At 43.0% G+C, this 24,371-nt stretch overlaps 1 protein-coding gene across 2 annotated transcripts; it reads right to left on the reverse strand.

The window, feature by feature from the left end:
* Positions 1-13,658: 13,658 nt before the first annotated feature.
* LOC110527719 (uncharacterized) lies at positions 13,659-23,947 on the reverse strand. 2 transcript variants are annotated; one of them, XM_090240735.1, is made up of 6 exons: positions 23,659-23,947; positions 22,527-22,924; positions 19,307-19,511; positions 15,305-15,416; positions 15,154-15,195; positions 13,659-14,975 (listed from the first exon to the last, which is right to left on the reverse strand). In XM_090240735.1, the coding sequence occupies exons 1-4, from the start codon at positions 23,834-23,836 to the stop codon at positions 15,346-15,348; spliced, it is 852 nt and encodes a 283-aa protein (XP_090096861.1). In that variant the 5' UTR covers positions 23,837-23,947; the 3' UTR covers positions 13,659-14,975; positions 15,154-15,195; positions 15,305-15,345. The 2 variants fall into 2 exon arrangements, with proteins under 2 accessions (XP_090096861.1, XP_021464851.2); XM_021609176.3 differs by lacking the exons at positions 13,659-14,975; positions 15,154-15,195; positions 15,305-15,416; positions 19,307-19,511 and having other exon boundaries at positions 19,941-22,924; positions 23,659-23,946.
* Between the last annotated feature and the right edge of the window lie 424 nt (positions 23,948-24,371).

Here is a 24,371-nt window from a genome sequence, read left to right on the forward strand (position 1 = left end):
CATAATATGGTCATAACACTGTCATGACCCATATATTTACACCTGTTGTGACATATTTTGCATTATTTTATTGCTGGTTATGACCCCTACATAACTGTCAAAACCCACATTTGTTCAAATGTGTTTTTGCCTTGCCAAGAACTTTCCTTTCGTTTTAAAGTTTGTTTTTAAGTCCTTTGTTGTTGTAATGAAGCCTTTACAGGCATGTTTTTTTCATCATATTTTAAATAACTTGTAGAAAATACACTTTGACAAGAAGCATTATGAACATCATAATCATACAAGCCATATAGGCCTATCACGTACATGCCCTTATGTCAGTCATCAGTCACAAAGAGGGTCTCTTGTGCTGCTCCGGAAATCTGCTCCTGCATTCATCCCAGTTATCAGCAACAGAGCAGTGGTAGTGGGGTAGGTGCATGTCTGAAATCAACATGTGCGCAATTACAATGACAATTTAATGTTTCAAATAACATAAACATACTGTTGACAAGTAGGCTATGGTGTAATGGAATGTTATGCCTTGTGTGGTAGGTTTTGACACTCTTATGTAGGGGTCATAACCAGACTTAAAATAATGCAATCTATAGCGCATTCGGAAAGTATTCAGACCCCTTGACTTTCTCCACATTTTGTTACATTACAGCTTCATTCTAAAAATGTATTTAAAATATATATATATCATCATCAATTTACACACAACACCCCATAATGACAAAGCAAAAACAGATTCAGAAATATTTGCAAATGTATTAAAAAAATAAAGTATTGAGACCCTTTACTCAGTACTTTGACAAGTTACCACCGGCTAAAGCTATGACGGTGATATGCCTATTTACTCTGTTCGATCTCTCAGCGCAATCCACTGTCATCAGCCCAGCCAGGCAATTTATAAACTTGATCTTCACTATAAAAACCACCTAGACATTATATCCCATTTCTTTTAGACTAGCATTTGATTTTCAACAGAAAAGAGTTGTATAAACCTTGCTGTCTGTCTCTCTGACTATTTGCAACATTGTTTCCATATTGAAATTCGGTCTCCAGCTGTCTCATAGTAATGAACTTGGGAGTCGAGACGAGACAGAAAAGCAGGCAGCTTTTCTCAGCTAGTCGAAATTATGAATCAGCTGGCATTATTTTTATGGATATATACAAAGAAATGTGAATAGAAAACAGGTCAAACGAAACTCAGCTAGTTTGCTGTCTTTCCAGCTTCAGTTTGACGTGATTGTGTTAGTTGTGTTGTTGGCTAGCTCCTCTGAACAACAGTGTCCTGATGAGAAAGCACATTTTCTATGCCAGGCAAAATGGTGTATCATAAGCTCATTGTTATGGATGTATGTAAATAAATGTAGCTAAAAACAGCTTAAACACAAATGCAGCTATTGTGCTGTTATTCTGTCTGCAATGTTTAACATGACTGTAAGTTAGCCGTAGTTGGCTAGCTAGCAAGCAATAAGAACATTGCCAGCCAGTGTGGCAATGGAACATTTAGAATGAACAACCAGCCTACATGGGTAACGACCCTATATTTATGTTGGGACTATATCTTTATCTTGTGGAAGGGTGAAATAGTATGAATAAATTAAATTAAAATATATTTTTTTACGTTGGTAACCCGTTGAATAAAAGTGATAATGCCCTCGGTGTTGAGGATATATTGGCACTGTTTGCCGGCCCGAAATGAACCCGTGCCCACATATCCTCCAAAAAAACGGCTTCTCTGGCATTATCAATTCATTTATATTCTACTACCGCAGAGAATAAATAATACCTACAACTGTTTTGTAGGCCTCCCCCTCCACGTCTGTCTGGGGCGTATTCAGTACGTTGACCACCAGGTGCAGGACAGCAGACTCAGTGGCATATGGGTGGGTGATCATGATGATGTCTGGAATATAGGCAGAGGTTCAGAGAGGAGAGAGAACTAGTTAGGGATTGTGGCGTACCGCAGGTTGGCCACCAGGGGGAGACTTGTCGAGGCCTGGTGACAGATGGAGTCGACATCACGCGGCGATGGGTCTCTCTGCTGGACGTGCCAGGTCTCGAAGGGCTCTCCGGCCAGGACTAATTGGGGCTGATTGTGGTTGGTGAGTAATCAAGGGGCTGATTGCTCACCAGCTGGACGAGTACCACAAAGCTGCCAAAAGGGCAGCATATGGGGGTGGGGGGTGGGGACTGGGGAAGAGAGGTTACTTCTGTATAGTCATGCTCAGTACAAGAGATAAAAGAGGGAGTTCGGTTTTGTTCCCCACAGGATACAGAAAGACCCCGGAGCACAGAAGACGATATGCTGGAGGACCAATTATTTTCCCTTTGTTTAAAAAAATAAACAGCCGTAAAACCGCTAATACAATAATGTCCGTGTCTGATTGGTGTACATTTCTAAGCAAACAGCTGGAGGCAGGGCTTTCTCCTATAGGGCTCAATTTTTATGGAATGGTCTGCCTCCCCATGTGAGAGACGCAGACTCGGTCTCAACCTTTAAGTCTTTACTGAAGACTCATCTCTTCAGTGGGTCATATGATTGAGTGTAGTCTGGCCCAGGAGTGTAAAGGTGAACGGAAAGGCTCTGGAGCAACGAACTGCCCTTGCGGTCTCTGCCTGGCCGGTTCCCCTCTCTCCACTGGGATTCTCTGCCTCTAACCCTATTACAGGGGCTAAGTCCGGCTACATGACTTCCGGCGCCGACAGAGATGGCCGCCTCGCTTCGCGTTCCTAGGAAACTATGCAGTTTTTTGTTTTTTTACGTGTTATTTCTTACATTAGTACCCCAGGTCATCTTAGGTTTCATTACATACAGTCGAGAAGAACTACTGAATATAAGATCAGCGTCAACTCACCATCAGTACGACCAAGAATATGTTTTTCGCGACGCGGACCCTGTGTTCTGCCTTACAAACAGGACAACGGAGTGGATCCTATGCAGCGACCCAAAAAAATGACTCCGAAAGAGAGGGAAACGAGGCGGTCTTCTGGTCAGACTCCGGAGACGGGCACACCGCGCACCACTCCCTAGCATTCTTCTTGCCAATGTCCAGTCTCTTGACAACAAGGTTGATGAAATCCGAGCAAGGGTAGCATTCCAGAGGGACATCAGAGACTGTAACGTCCTTTGCTTCACTGAAACATGGCTCACTGGAGAGACTCTATCCGAAGCGGTGCAGCCAACGGGTTTCTCCACACATCGCGCTGACAGAAACAAACATCTTTCTGGTAAGAAGAGGGGCGGGGCGTATGCCTCATGGCCAAAGTGACATGGTGTGATGAAAGAAACATACAGGAACTCAAATCCTTCTGTTCACCTGATTTAGAATTCCTCACAATCAAATGTAGACCGCATTATCTACCAAGAGAATTCTCTTCGATTATAATCACAGCCGTATATATCCCCCCCCAAGCAGACACATCGATGGCTCTGAACGAACTTTATTTAACTCTCTGCAAACTGGAAACGATTTATCCTGAGGCTGCATTCATTGTAGCTGGGGATTTTAACAAGGCTAATCTGAAAACAAGACTCCCCAAATTTTATCAGCATATCGATTGCGCAACCAGGGGAGGAAAGACCTTGGATCATTGTTACTCTAACTTCCGCGACGCATATAAGGCCCTGCCCCGCCCCCCTTTCGGAAAAGCTGACCACGACTCCATTTTGTTGATCCCTGCCTACAGACAGAAACTAAAACAAGAAGCTCCCACGCTGAGGTCTGTCCAACGCTGGTCCGACCAAGCTGACTCCACACTCCAAGACTGCTTCCATCACGTGGACTGGGAGATGTTTCGTATTGCGTCAGATAACAACATTGACGAATACACTGATTCGGTGTACGAGTTCATTAGAACGTGCGTTGAAGATGTCGTTCCCATAGCAACGATTAAAACATTCCCTAACCAGAAACCGTGGATTGATGGCAGCATTCGTGTGAAACTGAAAGCGCGAACCACTGCTTTTAATCAGGGCAAGGTGTCTGGTAACATGACCGAATACAAACAGTGCAGCTATTCCCTCCGCAAGGCTATCAAACAAGCTAAGCGCCAGTACAGAGACAAAGTAGAATCTCAATTCAACGGCTCAGACACAAGAGGCATGTGGCAGGGTCTACAGTCAATCACGGACTACAGGAAGAAATCCAGCCCAGTCACGGACCAGGATGTCTTGCTCCCAGGCAGACTAAATAACTTTTTTGCCCGCTTTGAGGACAATACAGTGCCACTGACACGGCCTGCAACGAAAACATGCGGTCTCTCCTTCACTGCAGCCGAGGTGAGTAAGACATTTAAACGTGTTAACCCTCGCAAGGCTGCAGGCCCAGACGGCATCCCCAGCCGCGCCCTCAGAGCATGCGCAGACCAGCTGGCCGGTGTGTTTACGGACATATTCAATCAATCCCTATACCAGTCTGCTGTTCCCACATGCTTCAAGAGGGCCACCATTGTTCCTGTTCCCAAGAAAGCTAAGGTAACTGAGCTAAACGACTACCGCGCCGTAGCACTCACATCCGTCATCATGAAGTGCTTTGAGAGACTAGTCAAGGACCATATCACCTCCACCCTACCTGACACCCTAGACCCACTCCAATTTGCTTACCGCCCAAATAGGTCCACAGACGATGCAATCTCAACCACACTGCACACTGCCCTAACCCATCTGGACAAGAGGAATACCTATGTGAGAATGCTGTTCATCGACTACAGCTCGGCATTCAACACCATAGTACCCTCCAAGCTCGTCATCAAGCTCGAGACCCTGGGTCTCGACCCCACCCTGTGCAACTGGGTACTGGACTTCCTGACGGGCCGCCCCCAGGTGGTGAGGGTAGGCAACAACATCTCCTCCCTGCTGATCCTCAACACTGGGGCCCCACAAGGGTGCGTTCTGAGCCCTCTCCTGTACTCCCTGTTCACCCACGACTGCGTGGCCACGCACGCCTCCAACTCAATCATCAAGTTTGCGGACGACACAACAGTGGTAGGCTTGATTACCAACAATGACGAGACGGCCTACAGGGAGGAGGTGAGGGCCCTCGGAGTGTGGTGTCAGGAAAATAACCTCACACTCAACGTCAACAAAACTAAGGAGATGATTGTGGACTTCAGGAAACAGCAGAGGGAACACCCCCCTATCCACATCGATGGAACAGTAGTGGAGAGGGTAGCAAGTTTTAAGTTCCTCGGCATACACATCACAGACAAACTGAATTGGTCCACTCACACAGACAGCATCGTGAAGAAGGCGCAGCAGCGCCTCTTCAACCTCAGGAGGCTGAAGAAATTCGGCTTGTCACCAAAAGCACTCACAAACTTCTACAGATGCACAATCGAGAGCATCCTGGCGGGCTGTATCACCGCCTGGTATGGCAACTGCACCGCCCTCAACTGTAAGGCTCTCCAGAGGGTAGTGAGGTCTGCACAACGCATCACCGGGGGCAAACTACCTGCCCTCCAGGACACCTACACCACCCGATGTCACAGGAAGGCCATAAAGATCATCAAGGACATCAACCACCCGAGCCACTGCCTGTTCACCCCGCTATCATCCAGAAGGCGAGGTCAGTACAGGTGCATCAAAGCTGGGACCGAGAGACTGAAAAACAGCTTCTATCTCAAGGCCATCAGACTGTTAAACAGCCACCACTAACACTGAGTGGCTGCTGCCAACACACTGACACAACTCCAGCCACTTTAATAATGGGAAATGATGTAAATATATCACTAGCCACTTTAAACAATGCTACCTTATATAAATGTTACTTACCCTACATTATTCATCTCATATGCATACGTATATACTGTACTCTATATCATCGACGGTATCCTTATGTAATACATGTATCACTAGCCACTTTATACTATGCCACTTTGTTTACATACTCATCTCATTTGTACATACTGTACTCGATACCATCTACTGTATCTTGCCTATGCTGCTCTGTACCATCACTCATTCATATATCCTTATGTACATATTCTTTATCCCCTTACACTGTGTACAAGACAGTAGTTTTGGAATTGTTAGTTAGATTACTTGTTATTACTGCATTGTCGGAACTAGAAGCACAAGCATTTCGCTACACTCGCATTAACATCTGCTAACCATGTGTATGTGACAAATAAAATTTGATTTGATTTGATTTGAAGTCACTGGCTTACTGGTGCTCTTTCATGCCGTCCCTAGGAGGGGTGCATCACTTGAGTGGGTTGAGTCACTGACGTGATCTTCCTGTCTGGGTTGGCGCCCCTTCTTTGGTTGTGCTGTGGCGGAGATCTTTGTGGGCTATACTCCACCTTCTCTCAGGATGGTAAGTTGGTGGTTGAAGATATCCCTCTAGTGGTGTGGGGGCTGTGCTTTGGCAAAGTGGGTGGGGTTATATCCTTCCTGTTTGGTCCTGTCCGGGGCTATCATTGGATGGGGCCACAGTGTCTCCTGACCCCTCCTGTCTCAGTCTCCAGTATTTATGCTGCAGTAGTTTGTGTCGAGGGGCTAGGGTCAGTTTGTTATATCTGGAGTACTTCTCCTGTCTTATCCGGGGTCCTGTGTGAATTTAAGTATGCTCTCTCTAATTCTCTTTCTTTCTCTCTCGCGGAGGACCATGCCTCAGGACTACCTGGCATGATGACTCCTTGCTGTCCCCAGTCCACCTGGCCGTGCTGCAGCTCCAGTTTCAACTGTTCTGCCTGCAGCTATGGAACCCTGACCTGTTCACCGGACGTGCTACCAGACCTGCTGTTTTCAACTCTCTAGAGACAGCAGGAGCGGTAGAGAAACTCCTAATGATCGGCTTTGAAAAGCCAACTGACATTTACTCCTGAGGTGCTGACTTGCTGCACCCTTGACAACTACTGTGATTATTATTATTTGACCATGCTGGTCATTTATGGACATTTGAACATCTTGGCCATGTTCTGTTATAATCTCCACCCCGCACAGCCCGAAGAGGACTGGCCACCCCTCATAGCCTGGGTCCTCTCTAGGTTTCTTCCTAGGTTTTGGCCTTTCTAGGGAGTTTTTCCTAGCCACCGTGCTTCTACACCTGCATTGCTTGCTGTTTGGGGTTTTAGGCTGGGTTTCTGGACAGCACTTTGAGATATCAGCTGATGTAAGAAGGGCTATATAAATACATTTGATTTGAGGGCACCTTGCATTGAATTGCCAGGCTTGAGAGGAGAGCATGCCAAGTGTGTGCAAAGCGGTTCGAGAGGAGAGCATGCCAAGTGTGTGCAAAGCTGTCATCAAGGCAAAGTGTGGCTACTTTGAAGAATCTGAAATATATTTTAATTTGTTCAACACTTTTTTGGTTACTACATGATTCCATATGTGTAACTTCATAGTTTTGCCTTCACTATTATGTTACAATGTAGAAAATAGTAAAAATAAAAACCCTGGAAAGAATAGGTGTTAACTTTTGACTGGTACTGTATATATACACATATATAGTATATATTTTTTACTTTCTATGTCCATGAGTTTCTATTAGATAGACCATATGCATAAAGAGAAAATAGCCTAATTAATCAATCAAATCTATTTAACAATGGCATTATTTCAATTAACTCTGCAACTCTTCCAACCATTGATTTTTTCCACAACTGCCACCATTTGTGCCAAAACATTTAAAACAAAGACCTATTGACATTGTCAAATGTGTAAAACAAAGGATATTTCATGTTGAAATCCTATTAAACACCAACGGTATTCACCAAGTTAATGGTTTATATTTAGGATAAGGTTTTACAGCTTAGTCATTCTATTATTTTTGTAATAATCTTGAGGGCCAGAGATAATTAGACACCTGTCATAAACTCAAGTACCCAAAAAAGGGCACTAGATGTCATGTGATACATTTACATTTTTTTGCAAAGTTTGCAAAGGTTACCAGCAATATACCCTTTGAAACCCTGTAAGACAATCGAAAACAAATCTCAATTAAACTTGGTACATAAAATGATAATCAGATAAGGCATTGAAGACATAATAGCCTACCACTTAGCTCATTCAAATCACATAACATGTCATGCAGAACTACTGGGTGAGGGCCCTCGGAGTGTGGTGTCAGGAAAATAACCTCACACTCAACGTCAACAAAACTAAGGAGATGATTGTGGACTTCAGGAAACAGCAGAGGGAACACCCCCCTATCCACATCGATGGAACAGTAGTGGAGAGGGTAGCAAGTTTTAAGTTCCTCGGCATACACATCACAGACAAACTGAATTGGTCCACTCACACAGACAGCATTGTGAAGAAGACGCAGCAGCGCCTCTTCAACCTCAGGAGGCTGAAGAAATTCGGCTTGTCACCAAAAGCACTCACAAACTTCTACAGATGCGCAATCGAGAGCATCCTGGCGGGCTGTATCACCGCCTGGTACGGCAACTGCTCCGCCCTCAACCGTAAGGCTCTCCAGAGGGTAGTGAGGTCTGTACAACGCATCACCGGGGGCAAACTACCTGCCCTCCAGGACACCTACACCACCCGATGTAACAGGAAGGCCATAAAGATCATCAAGGACATCAACCACCCGAGCCACTGCCTGTTCACCCCGCTATCATCCAGAAGGCGAGGTCAGTACAGGTGCATCAAAGCTGGGACCGAGAGACTGAAAAACAGCTTCTATCTCAAGGCCATCAGACTGTTAAACAGCCACCACTAACATTGAGTGGCTGCTGCCAACACACTGACACTGACTCAACTCCAGCCACTTTAATAATGGGAATTGATGGGAAATGATGTAAATATATCACTAGCCACTTTAAACAATGCTACCTTATATAATGTTACTTACCCTACATTATTCATCTCATATGCATACGTATATACTGTACTCTATACCATCGACTGTATCCTTATGTAATACATGTATCACTAGCCACTTTAACTATGCCACTTTGTTTACATACTCATCTCATATGTATATACTGTACTCGATACCATCTACTGTATCTTGCCTATGCTGCTCTGTACCATCACTCATTCATATATCCTTATGTACATATTCTTTATCCCCTTACACTGTGTACAAGACAGTAGTTTTGGAATTGTTAGTTAGATTACTTGTTGGTTATTACTGCATTGTCGGAACTAGAAGCACAAGCATTTCGCTACACTCGCATTAACATCTGCTAACCATGTGTATGTGACAAATAAAAATTTGATTTGATTTGATATGTATTATTAAACATATCAATACCCTCATTTGGGGAACATTCACACAGTCCCATTAGACTGTGCCCGTCTTACATGAGGTAGAAGAGTGTGGTCCACCCTCTATGAGGTAGCTCTCCTTGTTGAATGAGTCGTCAAGGCTTGAATAACACAAAAGAGGCTGATCAGAACACATACAGTTGAAGTTCGAAGTTTACATACACTTAGGTTGGAGTCATTAAAACTCGATTTTCAACCACTCCACACATTTCTTCTTAACAAACTATAGTTTTGGCAAGTCGGTTAGGACATCTACTTTGTGCATGACAAGTAATTTTTCCAATAATTGTTTACAGATTATTTCACTTATAATTCACTGTATCACAATTCCAGTGTGTCAGAAGTTTACATACACTAAATTGACTGTGCCTTTAAACAGCTTGGAAAATGTCAGAAAATTATGTAATGGCTTTAGAAGTTTCTGATAGGCTAATTGACATAATTTGAGTCAATTGGAGGTGTACCTGTGGATGTATTTCAAGGCCTACCTATAAACTCAGTGCTTCTTTGCTTGACATCATGGGAAAATCAAAAGAAATCAGCCAAGACCTCAGAAAAAAATTGTAGACCTCCACAAGTCTGGTTCATCCTTGGGAGCAATTTCCAAACGCCTGAAGGTACCACGTTCATCTGTACAAACAATAGTACTCAACTATAAACACCATTGGACCACACCGCCGTCATACCGCTCAGGAAGGAGAAGCATTCTGTCTTCTAGAGATGAACGTACTTTGGTGCGAAAAGTGCAAATCAGTCCCAGAACAACAGCAAAGGACCTTGTGAAGATGCTGGAGTTAACAGGTACAAAAGTATCTATATCCACAGTAAAACGAGTCCTATATCGACGTAACCTGAAAGGCCGCTCAGCAAGGAAGAAGCCACTGCTCCAAAACCTCCATAAAAAAGCCAGACTACGGTTTGCAACTGCACATGGGGACAAAGATCGTACTTTTTGGAGAAATGTCCTCTGGTCTGATGAAACAGAAATAGAATTGTTTGGCCATAATGACCATCGTTATGTTTGGAGGAAAAAGGGGGAGGCTTGCAAGCCGAAGAACACCATCCCAACCGTGAAGCACAGGGGTGGCAGCATCATGTTGTGAGGGTGCTTTGCTGCAGGAGGGACTGGTGCTCTACACAAAATAGATGGCATCTGAGGTTGGAAAATTATGTGGATATATTGAAGCAACATCTCAAGACATCAGTTAGGAAGTTAAAGCTTGGTCGCTAATGGGCCTTCCAAATGGACAATGACCCTAAGCATACTTCCAAAGTTGTGGCAAAATGGCTTAAGGACAACAAAGTCAAGGTATTGGAGTGGCCATCACAAAGCCCTGACCTAAATCCCACAGAAAATTTGTGGGCAGCACTGAAAAAGTGTGTGCGAGCAAGGAGGCCTACAAACCTGACTCAGTTACACCAGCACAGTTAGGAGGAATGGGCCAAAATTCACCCAACTTATTGTGGGAAGCTTGTGGAAGGCTACCCGAAACGTTTGACCCAAGTTAAACAATTTAAAGACAATGCTACCAAATACTAATTGAGTGTATGTAAACTTCTGACCCACTGGGAATGTGATGAAAGAAATAAAAGCTGAAAGAAATAATTCTCTCTACTGTTATTCTGACATTTCACATTCTTAAAATAATGTGGTGATCCTAACTGACATAAAACAGGGATTTTTTACAAGGATTACATTTCAGGAATTGTGAAAAACTGAGTTGAAATGTATTTGGCTGAGGTGTATGTCAACTTCTGACTTAAACTGTATACAGTGCCTTGCGAAAGTATTCGCCCCCTTGAACTTTGCGACCTTTTGCCACATTTCAGGCTTCAAACATAGAGATATAAAACTGTATTTTTTTGTGAAGAATCAACAACAAGTGGGACACAATCATGAAGTGGAACGACATTTATTGGATATTTTATATTTTTAACAAATCAAAAACTGAAAAATGTACGTTCAGTGCAGCAAACTCTCTCCAGAAGTTCAGTGAGGATCTCTGAATGATCCAATGTTGACCTAAATGACTAATTATGATAAATACAATCCACCTGTGTGTAATCAAGTCTCCGTATAAATGCACCTGCACTGTGATAGTCTCAGAGGTCCGTTAAAAGTGCAGAGAGCATCATGAAGAACAAGGAACACACCAGGCAGGTCCGAAATACTGTTGTGAAGAAGTTTAAAGCCGGATTTGGATACAAAAAGATTTCCCAAGCTTTAAATATCCCAAGGAGCACTGTGCAAGCGATAATATTGAAATGGAAGGAGTATCAGACCACTGCAAATCTACCAAGACCTGGCCGTCCCTCTAAACTTTCAGCTCATACAAGGAGAAGACTGATCAGAGATGAAGCCAAGAGGCCCATGATCACTCTGGATGAACTGCAGAGATCTACAGCTGAGGTGGGAGACTCTGTCCATAGGACAACAATCAGTCGTATATTGCACAAATCTGGCCTTTATGGAAGAGTGGCAAGAAGAAAGCCATTTCTTAAAGATATCCATAAAAAGTGTTGTTTAAAGTATGCCACAAGCCACCTGGAAGACACACCAAACATGTGGAAGAAGGTGCTCTGGTCAGATGAAACCAAAATTGAACTTTTTGGCAACAATGCAAAACGTTATGTTTGGCGTAAAAGCAACACAGCTGAACACACCATCCCCACTGTCAAACATGGTGGTGGCAGCATCATGGTTTGGGCCTGCTTTTCTTCAGCAGGGACAGGGAAGATGGTTAAAATTGATGGGAAGATGGATGGAGCCAAATACAGGACCATTCTGGAAGAAAACCTGATGGAGTCTGCAAAAGACCTGAGACTGGGACGGAGATTTGTCTTCCAACAAGACAATGATCCAAAACATAAAGCAAAATCTACAATGGAATGGTTCAAAAATAAACATATCCAGGTGTTAGAATGGCCAAGTCAAAGTCCAGACCTGAATCCAATCGAGAATCTGTGGAAAGAACTGAAAACTGCTGTTCACAAATGCTCTCCAACCAACCTCACTGAGCTCGAGCTGTTTTGCAAGGAGGAATGGGAAAAAATGTCAGTCTCTCGATGTGCAAAACTGATAGAGACATACCCCAAGCGACTTACAGCTGTAATCGCAGCAAAAGGTGGCGCTACAAAGTATTAACTTAAGGGGGCTGAATAATTTTGCACGCCCAATTTTTCAGTTTTTGATTTGTTAAAAAAGTTTGAAATATCCAATAAATGTCGTTCCACTTCATGATTGTGTCCCACTTGTTGTTGATTCTTCACAAAAAAATACAGTTTTATATCTTTATGTTTGAAGCCTGAAATGTGGCAAAAGGTCGCAAAGTTCAAGGGGGCCGAATACTTTCGCAAGGCACTGTATACAAAAGTTTGTGGAGACTCCTTCAAATTAGTGGATTCAGCTATTTCAACCACACCCGTTGCTGACAAGTGTATAAAAATCGAGCACACAGCCTTGCAATCTCCATAGACAAACACTGGCTGCAGAATGGCCTTACTGAAGAGCTCAGTGACTTTCAACGTGCGAAAGTCGTAGGATGCCACCTTTCCAACAAGTCAGTTGGTCAAATTTCTGCCCTTCTGGAGTTTCCAACGTCAATTGTAAGTGCTGTTATTGTGAAGTGGAAACATCTAGGAGCAACAACGGCTCAGCAGTGAAGTGGTAGGCCACACAAGCTCACAGAACTGGACTGCCGAGTGCTGAAGCGCATAAAAATTGTCTGTCCTCGGTTGCAACACAACCTACCGATTTCCAAACTGCCTCTGGAAGCTACGTCAGCACAATAACTGTTTGTCGGGCACAAAGCGAGGCGCATACAGAAATGGTTTGCTGAGATTGCCATGGAAGAACTTGACTGGCCTGCACAAAGCCCTGATCTCAACTCCATCAAACACCTTTGGGATGAACTGGAACGCAGACTGCGAGCCAAGCCTAATCGCCCAACATCAGTGCCCGACCTCACTAATGCTCGAGGCTGAATGGCCTAAGTGGTTAGACAGTTGGACTAGTTACCGAAAGGTTGCAAGTTCAAATCCCCGAGCTGACAAGGTACAAATCTGTCATTCTGCCCCTGAACAGGCAGTTCACCCACTGTTCCTAGGCCGTCATTGAAATAAGAATTTGTTCTTAACTGACTTGCCTAGTTAAATAAAGGTAAAATTAAAAAGAATGGAAGCAAGTCCCCAAAGCTATGTTCTAACATCTAATGCAGTGGTTCCCAAACGTTTTTTTATAGTCCCATACCCGTCCAGCTGCATACGCCCTCTGGCACGAGGGTCAGCGCACTCTCAAATGTTGTTTTTTGTCATCATTGTAAGCCTGCCACACACACACTATACGATACATTTATTAAACATAAGAATGAGTGTGAGTTTGTCACAACCCGGCTCATGGGAAGTGACAAACAGCTCATACAGGGCCAGGGCACAAATAATAACATAATAATAATCAATCATTTTGCTCTTTATTTAACCATCTTACATATAAAACCTTATTTGTTCATCGAAAATTGTGAATAACTCACCACGGGTTAATGAGAAGGGTGTGCTTGGAAGGATGCACATAACTCTGCAATGTTGGGTTGTATTGGTGAGAGGCTCCGTCTTAAATCATTTTCCACACACAGTCCGTGTCTGTATTTAGTTTTCATGCTAGTGAGAGCTGAGAATCCACTCTCACATTAGGTATGTGGTTTCAAAGGGCATCAGTGTCTTAACAATGCGATTTGCCAAGGCAAGAAACTCTGAGTGCAGCCCTATCCAGAAATCTGGCAGTGGCTTCTGATTAAATTTTCACAGAACCGCTTGTTGCAATTTCGATGAGGCTCTCTTGTTCAGATATCAAGTGGACTGCAGGCAGGGCATGAAAGGGATAACGAATACAGTTGTTTGTCATCCACATTGGTAAAGTACCTGCGTAATTGCGCACCCAACTCACTCAGGTGCTTCGCTATATCACATTTGACATTGTCCATAAGCTGGAGTTCATTTACACACAAATAAAATCATACAATGATGGAAAAACCTGTGTGTTGTCCTTGTTAATGCAGACAGAGAAGCGCTCCAACTTCTTAATCATAGCCTCAATTTTGTCCTGCACATTGAATATAGTTGCGGAGAGTCCCTGTAATCCTAGATTCAGATCATTCAGGCGGGAAAAAACATCACCCAGATAGGCCAGTTGTGTGAGAAACTCGTCATCATGCAAGCAGGTCAGACAAGTGAAAATTATGGTCAGTCAAAACTTTAAGCTGGTCTCTCAATTAAAAAAAAAAAGAAAAAGTGTCAATACTTTGCCCCTAGATAACGAGTGTTACATGGTCGCTGCCCATATCATTGCATAGTGCAGAAAATACACGAGAGTTCAGGGGCCTTGCTTTAACAAAGTTAACAATTTTCACTGTAGTGTACAAAACGTCTTTCAAGTTGCCAGGCATTCCCTTGGCAGCAAAAGCCTCTCGGTGGATGCTGCAGTGTACCCAAGTGGTGTCGGGAGCAACCGCTTGCACGAGCGTTACCACTCCATATTAATGCCCATGATTTTGGAATGAGATGTTCGACGAGCATGAGATGTTCCACATACCTTTGGTCATTTAGTGTACAGCGTCTCAAACTGACATAGACCATGTGTGTGGCAAACCAATGGGAAATAACACTGGTAGATATAGGGTAACCTAACTTGCCCTCTGACCTCCGATGGATCAAGATGAGGTTCTGCTTGTAGAACTGCAGAACTTTCCTCCAGGGTTCCAGATTGACATTTCTGAAGAGGAGAGCAGAGGGGAGTTTGATGAACCTGCCACAACTTTCAACACAGGCAATGAGTATACATGTATGAATACACTTGCACTTCATGTAACACTACAAAATTGTGTTTCATACATATAGCTAGTACAGTGAACGTAAAACAGTGGCCGAATACAATCTAAACATTCTCTCACCTGTGTGTTTCATCTCCCTGGGGTCCTCCTTGAGGTATCTGCCTAGTGTATTTTGTAAAAGTTTATGGAAATCAAATGTTAGTTAAACACACTGTTCTACATAAACAATCCTAATTAATCAACGTCTATGTTTAGGACTTCTCACACTGACCAGTAATGTGTCCTTCGCCCATCTTCCTCTGCGTGTTAGGCTCACGTGTTGTCTCCGTTGTCAGTCAGCTCATCACTGGACCTACTGTACCCTTCACACTCCTCCAGAGATTCTGAAACCATACAGAGTAGCTCCGGCTGTATTTAAAGCATTTCGAGTATTGGTTGTTAACCAATAGTATATGACCAAGCCTTAGCGTAAACAAAACTAAAGAGGGATGTGAGACCAGCATAACTGTATCTTATTCAGTGACCCCAAATAAGGTAATATTTTTATATCTTACATTTACTGACATCCTCTATGAGGAAACAGCAAGCAATTTTGTTTGAGGTGTTTTTTTAAAGTTTTTTTTCTCCAATTTATACTTTGGCCACAAATACCAGTATAAGAGGAGTCAACATTAGTTGGGTATGAGTTAACAGAATATTAACTTTTAAAAGTGAGATTTACTTGCACCGGGGCCTCCCACTCTTTCTATTCTGGTTAGAGCCAGTTTGCGCTGTTCTGTGTAGGGAGTAGTACACAGCGTTGTATGAGATCTTCAGTTTCTTCGCAATTTCTCGCATGGAATAGCCTTCATTTATCAGAACAAGAATAGACTGATGAGTTTCATTAGTCCTTTGTTTCTGGCAATTTTGAGCCTGTAATCGAACCCACAAATGCTGAAACTCCAGATGCTTAACTAGTCTAAAGAAGGCCAGTTTTATTGCTTCTTTAAAATCAGCAAAACATTTTTCAGCTGTGCTAACATATCTGCAAAAGGGTTTTCTAATGATCAATTCGCTTTTTAAAATTATAAACTAGCTAACACAACATTGCATTGGAACACAGGAGTGATGGTTGCTGATAATGGGCCTCTGTACGCCTATGTAGATATTCCATAAACAAATCTGCCGTTTCCAGCTACAATAGTAATTTACAACATTACAATGTCTACACTGTATTTCTTATCAATTTGATGTTATTTTCATGGGGGAAAAAAGGGCCTTTATTTAAAAAACAAGGACATTTCTAAGTGACCCAAACTTTAGAACGGTAGTGTATATTTGTAGCAAACAGAGCGAGAAGCAGCTCAAATAAGAGCCAATGAGCGCACAGCAACGGCTTGCACCTCAATCTCTATACAGTGCAGTGGTGCCCATCAGTTATATTTCCAATGGTTTCAACACAATTACATTTTCATGCATGTCAGAGCAAAAACCAAGCCATGAGGTCGAAGGAATTGTCCGTAGAGCTCCGAGACAAGATTGTGTCGAGGCATAGATCTGGGGAAGGGTGACAAAAATGTCTGCAGCATTGAAGGTCCCCAATAAGTGGCCTCAATCATTCTTAAATGGAAGAATTTTGGAACCACCAAGGCTCTTTCTAGAGCTGGTCGACCGGCCAAACTGAGCAATCGGGGGAGAAGGGCCTTCGTCAGAGAGGTGACCAAGAACACAATGGTCACTGACAGAGCTCCAGAGTACCTCTGTGGAGATGGGAGAAACGTCCAGAAGGACAACCATCTCTACAACACTCCACCAATCAGGCCTTTATGGTAGAGTGGCCAGACAGAAGCCATTCCTCAGTAAAAGGCACGACAGCCCGCTTAGACTCAGACCATGTGAAACAAGATTCCCTGGTCTGATGAAACCAAGATTGAACCCTTTTGCCTGAATGCCAAGCATCAATTCTGGAGGAAACCTGGCACAATCCCATACGGTGAAGCATGTTGGTGGCAGCATAATGCTGTGAGGATGTTTTTCAGCAGCAGGGACTGAGAGACTAGTCAGAATTGAACAGAGCAAAGTACAGAGAGATCCTTGATGAAAACCTGGTCCAGAGCACTCAGGACCTCAGAGGTTCACCTTCAAACAGGACAATGACCGAAAGCATAAAGCCAAGACACTACAGGAGTGGCTTCAGAACAAGTCTCAGAATGACATTGAGTGGCCCAGCCAGAGCCCGGACATGAACCCAATCGAACATCTCTGAAGAGACCTGAAAATAGCTATGCAGCGACGCTCCCCATCCAACCTGACAGGGCTTGAGAGGATCTGCAGAGAAGAATGTGAGAAACTCCCCAAATACAGGTGTTCCAAGTTTGTAGCGTCATACCAAAGACTGGAGGCTGTAATCACTGCCAGAATTGCTTTAAAGTACTGCGTAAAGGGTCTGAATACTTATGTAAATGTGATATTTCAGTTGTTTTTTATACATTTGCTAAAATTTCGAACAACCTGTTTTACTTGTCATTATTGGGTATTTTTATACAGTGCCTTGCGAAAGTATTCGGCCCCCTTGAACTTTGCGACCTTTTGCCACATTTCAGGCTTCAAACATAAAGATATAAAACTGTATTTTTTTGTGAAGAATCAACAACAAGTGGGACACAATCATGAAGTGGAACGACATTTATTGGATATTTCAAACTTTTTTAACAAATCAAAAACTGAAAAATTGGGCGTGCAAAATTATTCAGCCCCCTTAAGTTAATACTTTGTAGCGCCACCTTTTGCTGCGATTACAGCTGTAAGTCGCTTGGGGTATGTCTCTATCAGTTTTGCACATCGAGAGACTGAATTCTTTTCCCATTCCTCCTTGCAAAACAGCTCGAGCTCAGTGAGGTTGGATGGAGAGCATTTGTGAACAGCAGTTTTCAGTTCTTTCCACAGATTCTCGATTGGATTCAGGTCTGGACTTTGACTTGGCCATTCTAACACCTGGATATGTTTATTTTTGAACCATTCCATTGTAGATTTTGCTTTATGTTTTGGATCATTGTCTTGTTGGAAGACAAATCTCCGTCCCAGTCTCAGGTCTTTTGCAGACTCCATCAGGTTTTCTTCCAGAATGGTCCTGTATTTGGCTCCATCCATCTTCCCATCAATTTTAACCACCTTCCCTGTCCCTGCTGAAGAAAAGCAGGCCCAAACCATGATGCTGCCACCACCATGTTTGACAGTGGGGATGGTGTGTTCAGCTGTGTTGCTTTTACGCCAAACATAACGTTTTGCATTGTTGCCAAAAAGTTCCATTTTGGTTTCATCTGACCAGAGCACCTTCTTCCACATGTTTGGTGTGTCTCCCAGGTGGCTTGTGGCAAACTTTAAACAACACTTTTTATGGATATCTTTAAGAAATGGCTTTCTACTTGCCACTCTTCCATAAAGGCCAGATTTGTGCAATATACGACTGATTGTTGTCCTATGGACAGAGTCTCCCACCTCAGCTGTAGATCTCTGCAGTTCATCCAGAGTGATCATGGGCCTCTTGGCTGCATCTCTGATCAGTCTTCTCCTTGTATGAGCTGAAAGTTTAGAGGGACGGCCAGGTTTGGTAGATTTGCAGTGGTCTGATACTCCTTCCATTTCAATATTATCGCTTGCACAGTGCTCCTTGGGATGTTTAAAGCTTGGGAAATCTTTTTGTATCCAAATCTGGCTTTAAACTTCTTCACAACAGTTTATCGGACCTGCCTGGTGTGTTCCTTGTTCTTCATGATGCTCTCTGCGCTTTTAACGGACCTCTGAGACTATCACAGTGCAGGTCCATTTATACGGAGACTTGATTACACACAGGTGGATTGTATTTATCATCATTAGTCATTTAGGTCAACATTGGATCATTCAGAGATCCTCACTGAACTTCTGGAGAGAGTTTGCTGCACTGAGAGTAAAGGGGATGAATAATTTTGCACGCCCAATTTTTCAGTTTTTGATTTGTTAAAAAAGTTTGAAATATCCAATAAATGTCGTTCCACTTCATGATTGTGTCCCACTTGTTGTTGATTCTTCACAAAATAATACAGTTTTATATCTTTATGTTTGAAGCCTGAAATGTGGCAAAAGGTCGCAAAGTTCAAGGGGGCCGAATACTTTCGCAAGGCACTGTAAATTGAGGAAAAAAATCAAATTTAATCAATTTTAGAATAAGGCTGTAATGTAACAAAATGTAGAAAAAGTCAAGGGGTCTGAATAATTTCCGAATGCACTGTACGTGGTGGGTTAGATGCTTCAGTACCTGAGAATAGTTTGACCTTAATAAGGTCATATGCTGTCCAATTGGGTACTGGCTTGTATCTTTCTTTCAGGACCTTCCTGCCATTGGCTGGAGGCGAAATTACCTTCCTGCCCACCACCCAGGTACTGGGAACCACACCCTCCACTTCCTCCTTGCTTTCCTTCCACACCGCACAGCACCAGAAGTCATCAGTGTTCTTATAGTCCTGGAACCCACATAGGTAGAAAATGTATACAAGACTTTCTTGATTATTACATTTATTATGAATGGTTTAACATTTTCTGGGAGGGACCTCACAATTCAGAAGAGGGGTGAACAGTTGAGGTGGTGGATTGGCCACAAAACCACACATAGCCTGTATAGTTGTCTGTTCCCAGAATACATTCTATACGTTCTACATACTGAACTCGACTAAAGGAATATTAAGTCAGCCGACCACTGTGAAGCTGATTTTGAGTGATTATGAAGCTTTCCCACTTTGGAGCGTTGTTTCTTGGCATTGAATCAGCAGCTACCATCATTTACCCGACTTCGCAGTTTCTAAAACCTTCTTGACATCTAGGCTTAACATTTTAAGGGATGACTATCATCCAAAAACACACACAACTAAATAAAAACGAAAAAAATCTGGATGTTTTGTTTCAACAATTCTGACCTTTATTTACTAAAATACACAACAAAAAAACATCCCATTCACATCAAACTGTCCAATAACTGTTTTCACCAAGATCACATAGCACTTCTGTTTATGAAGGTCACTAGCCTATACTAGGCTACTTGCCTAAAGGTCTAAAATGACAAAATAGCATTATTTCGATTTTTCAAAAGGTATCAAAATGCAGTGTGAAAGGAGTCAAATGCTTGAAGAATATTCAAAGTAAATAACATTGAAATGCATTACCAATAGATGTCAGTCAATGAAGAGAATAGTTTGGATGTTTGAGACCTTTGACTAACAAAATGTATTACAGTAAATTATATTTCTGTACTTGTAGGCTTACCAATTTAAAAATAAATTTGACAATTTCTTTACATAGACAACGCCATTGAGGTAAAGTATTCCATAGACAATGTGCATTCGTAAAGTATTCAGACCCCTTGACTTTTCCCACATCTTGTTACGCTACAGCCTTATTCTAAATTTGATTGAAATTGATTTTTTTTACCCCTCATCTACACACAATACTTCAATGATGAAACAAAAACAGGTTATACATTTTTGCAAATGTATCAAAATAAAAAAACTTAAATATCACATTTACATAAGTCTTCAGACCATTTACTCAGTAGTTTGTTGAAGCACCTTTGGCAGCGATTGCAGCCTCGAGTCTTCTTGGCTATGATGCAACAAGTTTGGCACGCCTGTATTTGGGGAGTTTCTCCCATTCTTCTCTGTAGATCCTCTCAAGCTCTGTCAAGTTGGATGGGGAGCATCGCTTCACAGCTTTTTCAGGTCTCTCCAGAGATGTTTGATCGGGTTCAAGTCCGGGCTCTGGCTAGGTCAAGGACATTCAGAGACTTGTCCTGGAGCCACTCCTGCGTTGTCTTGGCTGTGTTAGTCGTTGTCCTGTTGGAAGGTGAACCTCTGCACCAGTCTGAGGTCCTGAGCGCTATGGAGAAGGTTTTCATCAAGGATCTCTCTGTACTTTGCACCGTTCATCTTTCCCTTGATCCTGACTAGTCTCCCAGTCCCTGCCACTGAAAAACATCCCCACAGCATGACACTGCCATCACCATGCTTCACCGTAGAGATTGTGCCAGTTTTCCTCCAGATGTGACGCTTGCCATCCAGGCCAAAGAATTCAATCTTGGTTTCATCAGACCAGAGAATCTTGTTTCTCATAGTCTGAGTGTCCTTTAGACACCTTTTGGAAAACTCCAAGCGGGCTGTCATGTGCCTTTTACTGAGGAGTGGCTTCTGTCTGGCCACTCTACCATAAAGGCCTGATTGGTGGAGTTCTGCAGAGATGGTTGTCCTTCTGGAAGGTTCTCCCATCTCCACAGAGTAGCTCTGGAGCTCTGTCAGTGACCATCGGGTTCTTGGTCACCTCCCTGACCAAGGCCCTTCTCCTTCGATTGCTCAGTTTGGCCGGGCGGCCAGCTCTAGGAAGAGTATTCGTGGATCCAAACTTTTTCCATTTAAGAATGATGGAGGCCATTGTGTTCTTGGGGAGCTTCAATGCTGCAGACATTTTTTGGTACCCTTCCCCAGATCTGTGAGTCGACACAATCCTGTCTCTGAGATCTACGGACAATTCCTTCGACCTCATAGCTTGGTTTTTGCTCTGACATGCACTGTCAACTGTGGGACCTTATATAAAACAGATGTGTGCCTTTCCAAATCATGTCCAATCAATTGAATTTACAATCAAATTGTAGAAACATCTCAAGGATGATCAATGGAAACAGGATGCACCGGAGCTCAATTTCGAATCATAGCAAGGGTCTGAGTACTTATGTAAATAAGGTATTTCAGTTAATTATTTTTCTAAAAACCTGTTTCGCTTTGTCATTATGGGGTATTGTGTGTAGGTTGATGAGGAAAATGTATTTAATCCATTTTAGAACAAGGCTGTAACATAACAAAATGTGAAAAAAGTGAAGGGGTCTGAATACTTTTCAAAAGCACTGTATGGTTGGGAAGACACATGTTAAAATCCTCATTATAAACCAGTAGCCTAAATATTTCCTACACCAGAACGGATTTGAACAAACATCTCCTTAAACAAACATCATTGAACAAACATCTCCGTTATAGGCCTGGTAGGAACGAACCATCTCTAGAATGTGTCACAAGGTGTCTTTTCACCTTGTTGGATTGACTGAAGCTTTTCCCACAGACGGGACAACTAAATGGTTTCTCCCCTGTGTGGACTCTCAGGTGTACCTTCAGGTGCGCCGTCTGATTGAAACGTTTCCTACAGATATTACACTGGTAGGGCTTCTCCCCTGTGTGAATCCTCTGGTGGCCTTTCAACCTCCCAGACGAGCTAAAGGACTTACCACACAAGCCACAGAGAAATGGCTTCTCCTTCGTGTGCATTCGCACATGTGCATTTAAATGGCCCATGTGTCTACAGGGTTTCCCACACACCTTGCAACACAATGACGTGTCGTGGTGGATTTGAAGGGAATTTGAATTTTCAGTGTGTAGCGGTATCTGTAGAGCCTCAAATCCTGACAGTAGTTCGTCACCACCTTCCACCCCCATCATACTTACACTGTTCTCACTCTGTGCTGCCGAAAGGTCGAGGTTCCCTGAAGAGAAAGTATTTGGATCACTTGATGTATCATCCAATGAACAGACACCCAATCTATCAGTCTCTGTTTTGATTGGATTGGAGGTTGTTGAGCTTGATAGAAAGCCTCCCTCTATAGTCTTCCCAGTGTGAGTTTGTATTTGGAACTGATGTGAGGTGGGTTGAGGTGGGTTCTGATCATAGTCATTTCCATCAGAAGGAGCAAATCTAGACAGCGGGGCCAGTCCCCTAAACAGCTTTTCCTCCCTTCTGGCCCTTCCCTCCTGTTTCTCCAAAGTCTGTCCGAGGTCTGGTTCCTGCTTATGCCCAATGGCTCCCTCCTCCTCCTCAGATTCTACAGGAGAAAAGGGGTCTCGGTCTGAAAGTCAAGAAGGGAAAACGTGGTGTTGTTAGCTAGGCACCTTTACTTGAGCATCACGACCTGCTACCACCCAGGTCTGAGTTTGCGTTAACCCACTCACAGCTAGCGAGAAACAGAATACACAGAATGTATTGACAACTATGGGATTTGCTAGGCATGAATGCTAGCAGTCTCTGCAAAGAGTTAAATTATCTAGCTAATCTGCCAAGATAGCCACTGGCATATGGCACGTTCATTGTTGGTTAGCTGAAGCATAACGGCGTATTTCAGATAAAATAACAAATTACATAATGTGTGCATATTATCCTCGCTAGCACCGCTTGCTAGTCAGCAAACGTTAGCTATCTACTAGCCTATTCATAGATACTAACTATAGCGTCTATTCACGAAAGTATCTTATGTTTTAATAAGAGCCCCGACTCGGTCTGAACGTTAAGTGATGCGTGGTGTAGTACGGTTTTGTTACCGTAAGGCCCTTATCTTTCATATCAGCGATAAAGAAGTCAAAAAACGAAAAGGTTAAATTACTACACACCTTTATAAGGTTAGGATTCCCACAATGCCATATTTTCATGTTTACAGCGTTAAACAAAAAAATAATTAGACAGAGGCGACCATCTGTGCTAATCGGGTATCTATAGCATGCTCTGAACACCTTGGCCCAGTTTTTCACAAATGATCGCCTTATAAAACCCCGGGGTTATTTTTCTTAGAGCAAGCTAGCTACTAACCTGGCCATGGAATCCCATTATCGTGAAGCTTGCGTCTCAGTTTGTCATTCTCTCGCTTTCCCTGGAATATTTCCTCCTGGTATTCTAATATGGTCTCTTCCACTTGCTTATATATATCTTGGGCAGCTAACATCAACTTTTCTGTCAAAAATACATTTAGAAATTGTAATTTCGTCATTTTGAGGGTCGATGGTAGCCAGGGCACATTTACCCGCTAAACACAAGCGGAGAGGAAAGAGGCGAAGCGGGAGGTTCGACTCCGCCTAGATTTCTAGCGTTAAGCACACAAAGTGTCAAGTGAGTATTATTTTTTTGATTTGTTATGAGGGGCAACGAGAGTGTCGAATTTGGTCAAGATAAAAGTGAATTGCTATTTTGATAGGTGAGCGTTATTTGATCTAATGGACGTTTCATAATCTTCGGGTTGTTAACGGTTTCCTATAGTTCTTCTCTGAGCAGAACCCCTATATATTTCGTCCTGTCCCAGTGGTCCAACCAGCATGAAGTTCTGAACCGGTTTAACACCCCAAAAGTAACGGTTCTAACTTTTCCTTCATTTTGTACCCGTGAAATCAACAGTTTTACATTTTAGCTAATTAAATTACTCCACCAATTAGCGTGGCTAAACGAGTTGTCTACATGTTTGATGGACAAATAAGTGCAGGGGTGAGATGCGACTGAAATTTCACGAGTGGGGAGAGAGAAAAGAGTGG

The sequence above is a fragment of the Oncorhynchus mykiss genome, chromosome 7 (assembly GCF_057628025.1).
Source record: "Oncorhynchus mykiss isolate SJ-2025 chromosome 7, ASM5762802v1, whole genome shotgun sequence".
NCBI classification, from domain to species: Eukaryota; Metazoa; Chordata; class Actinopteri; order Salmoniformes; family Salmonidae; genus Oncorhynchus; species Oncorhynchus mykiss.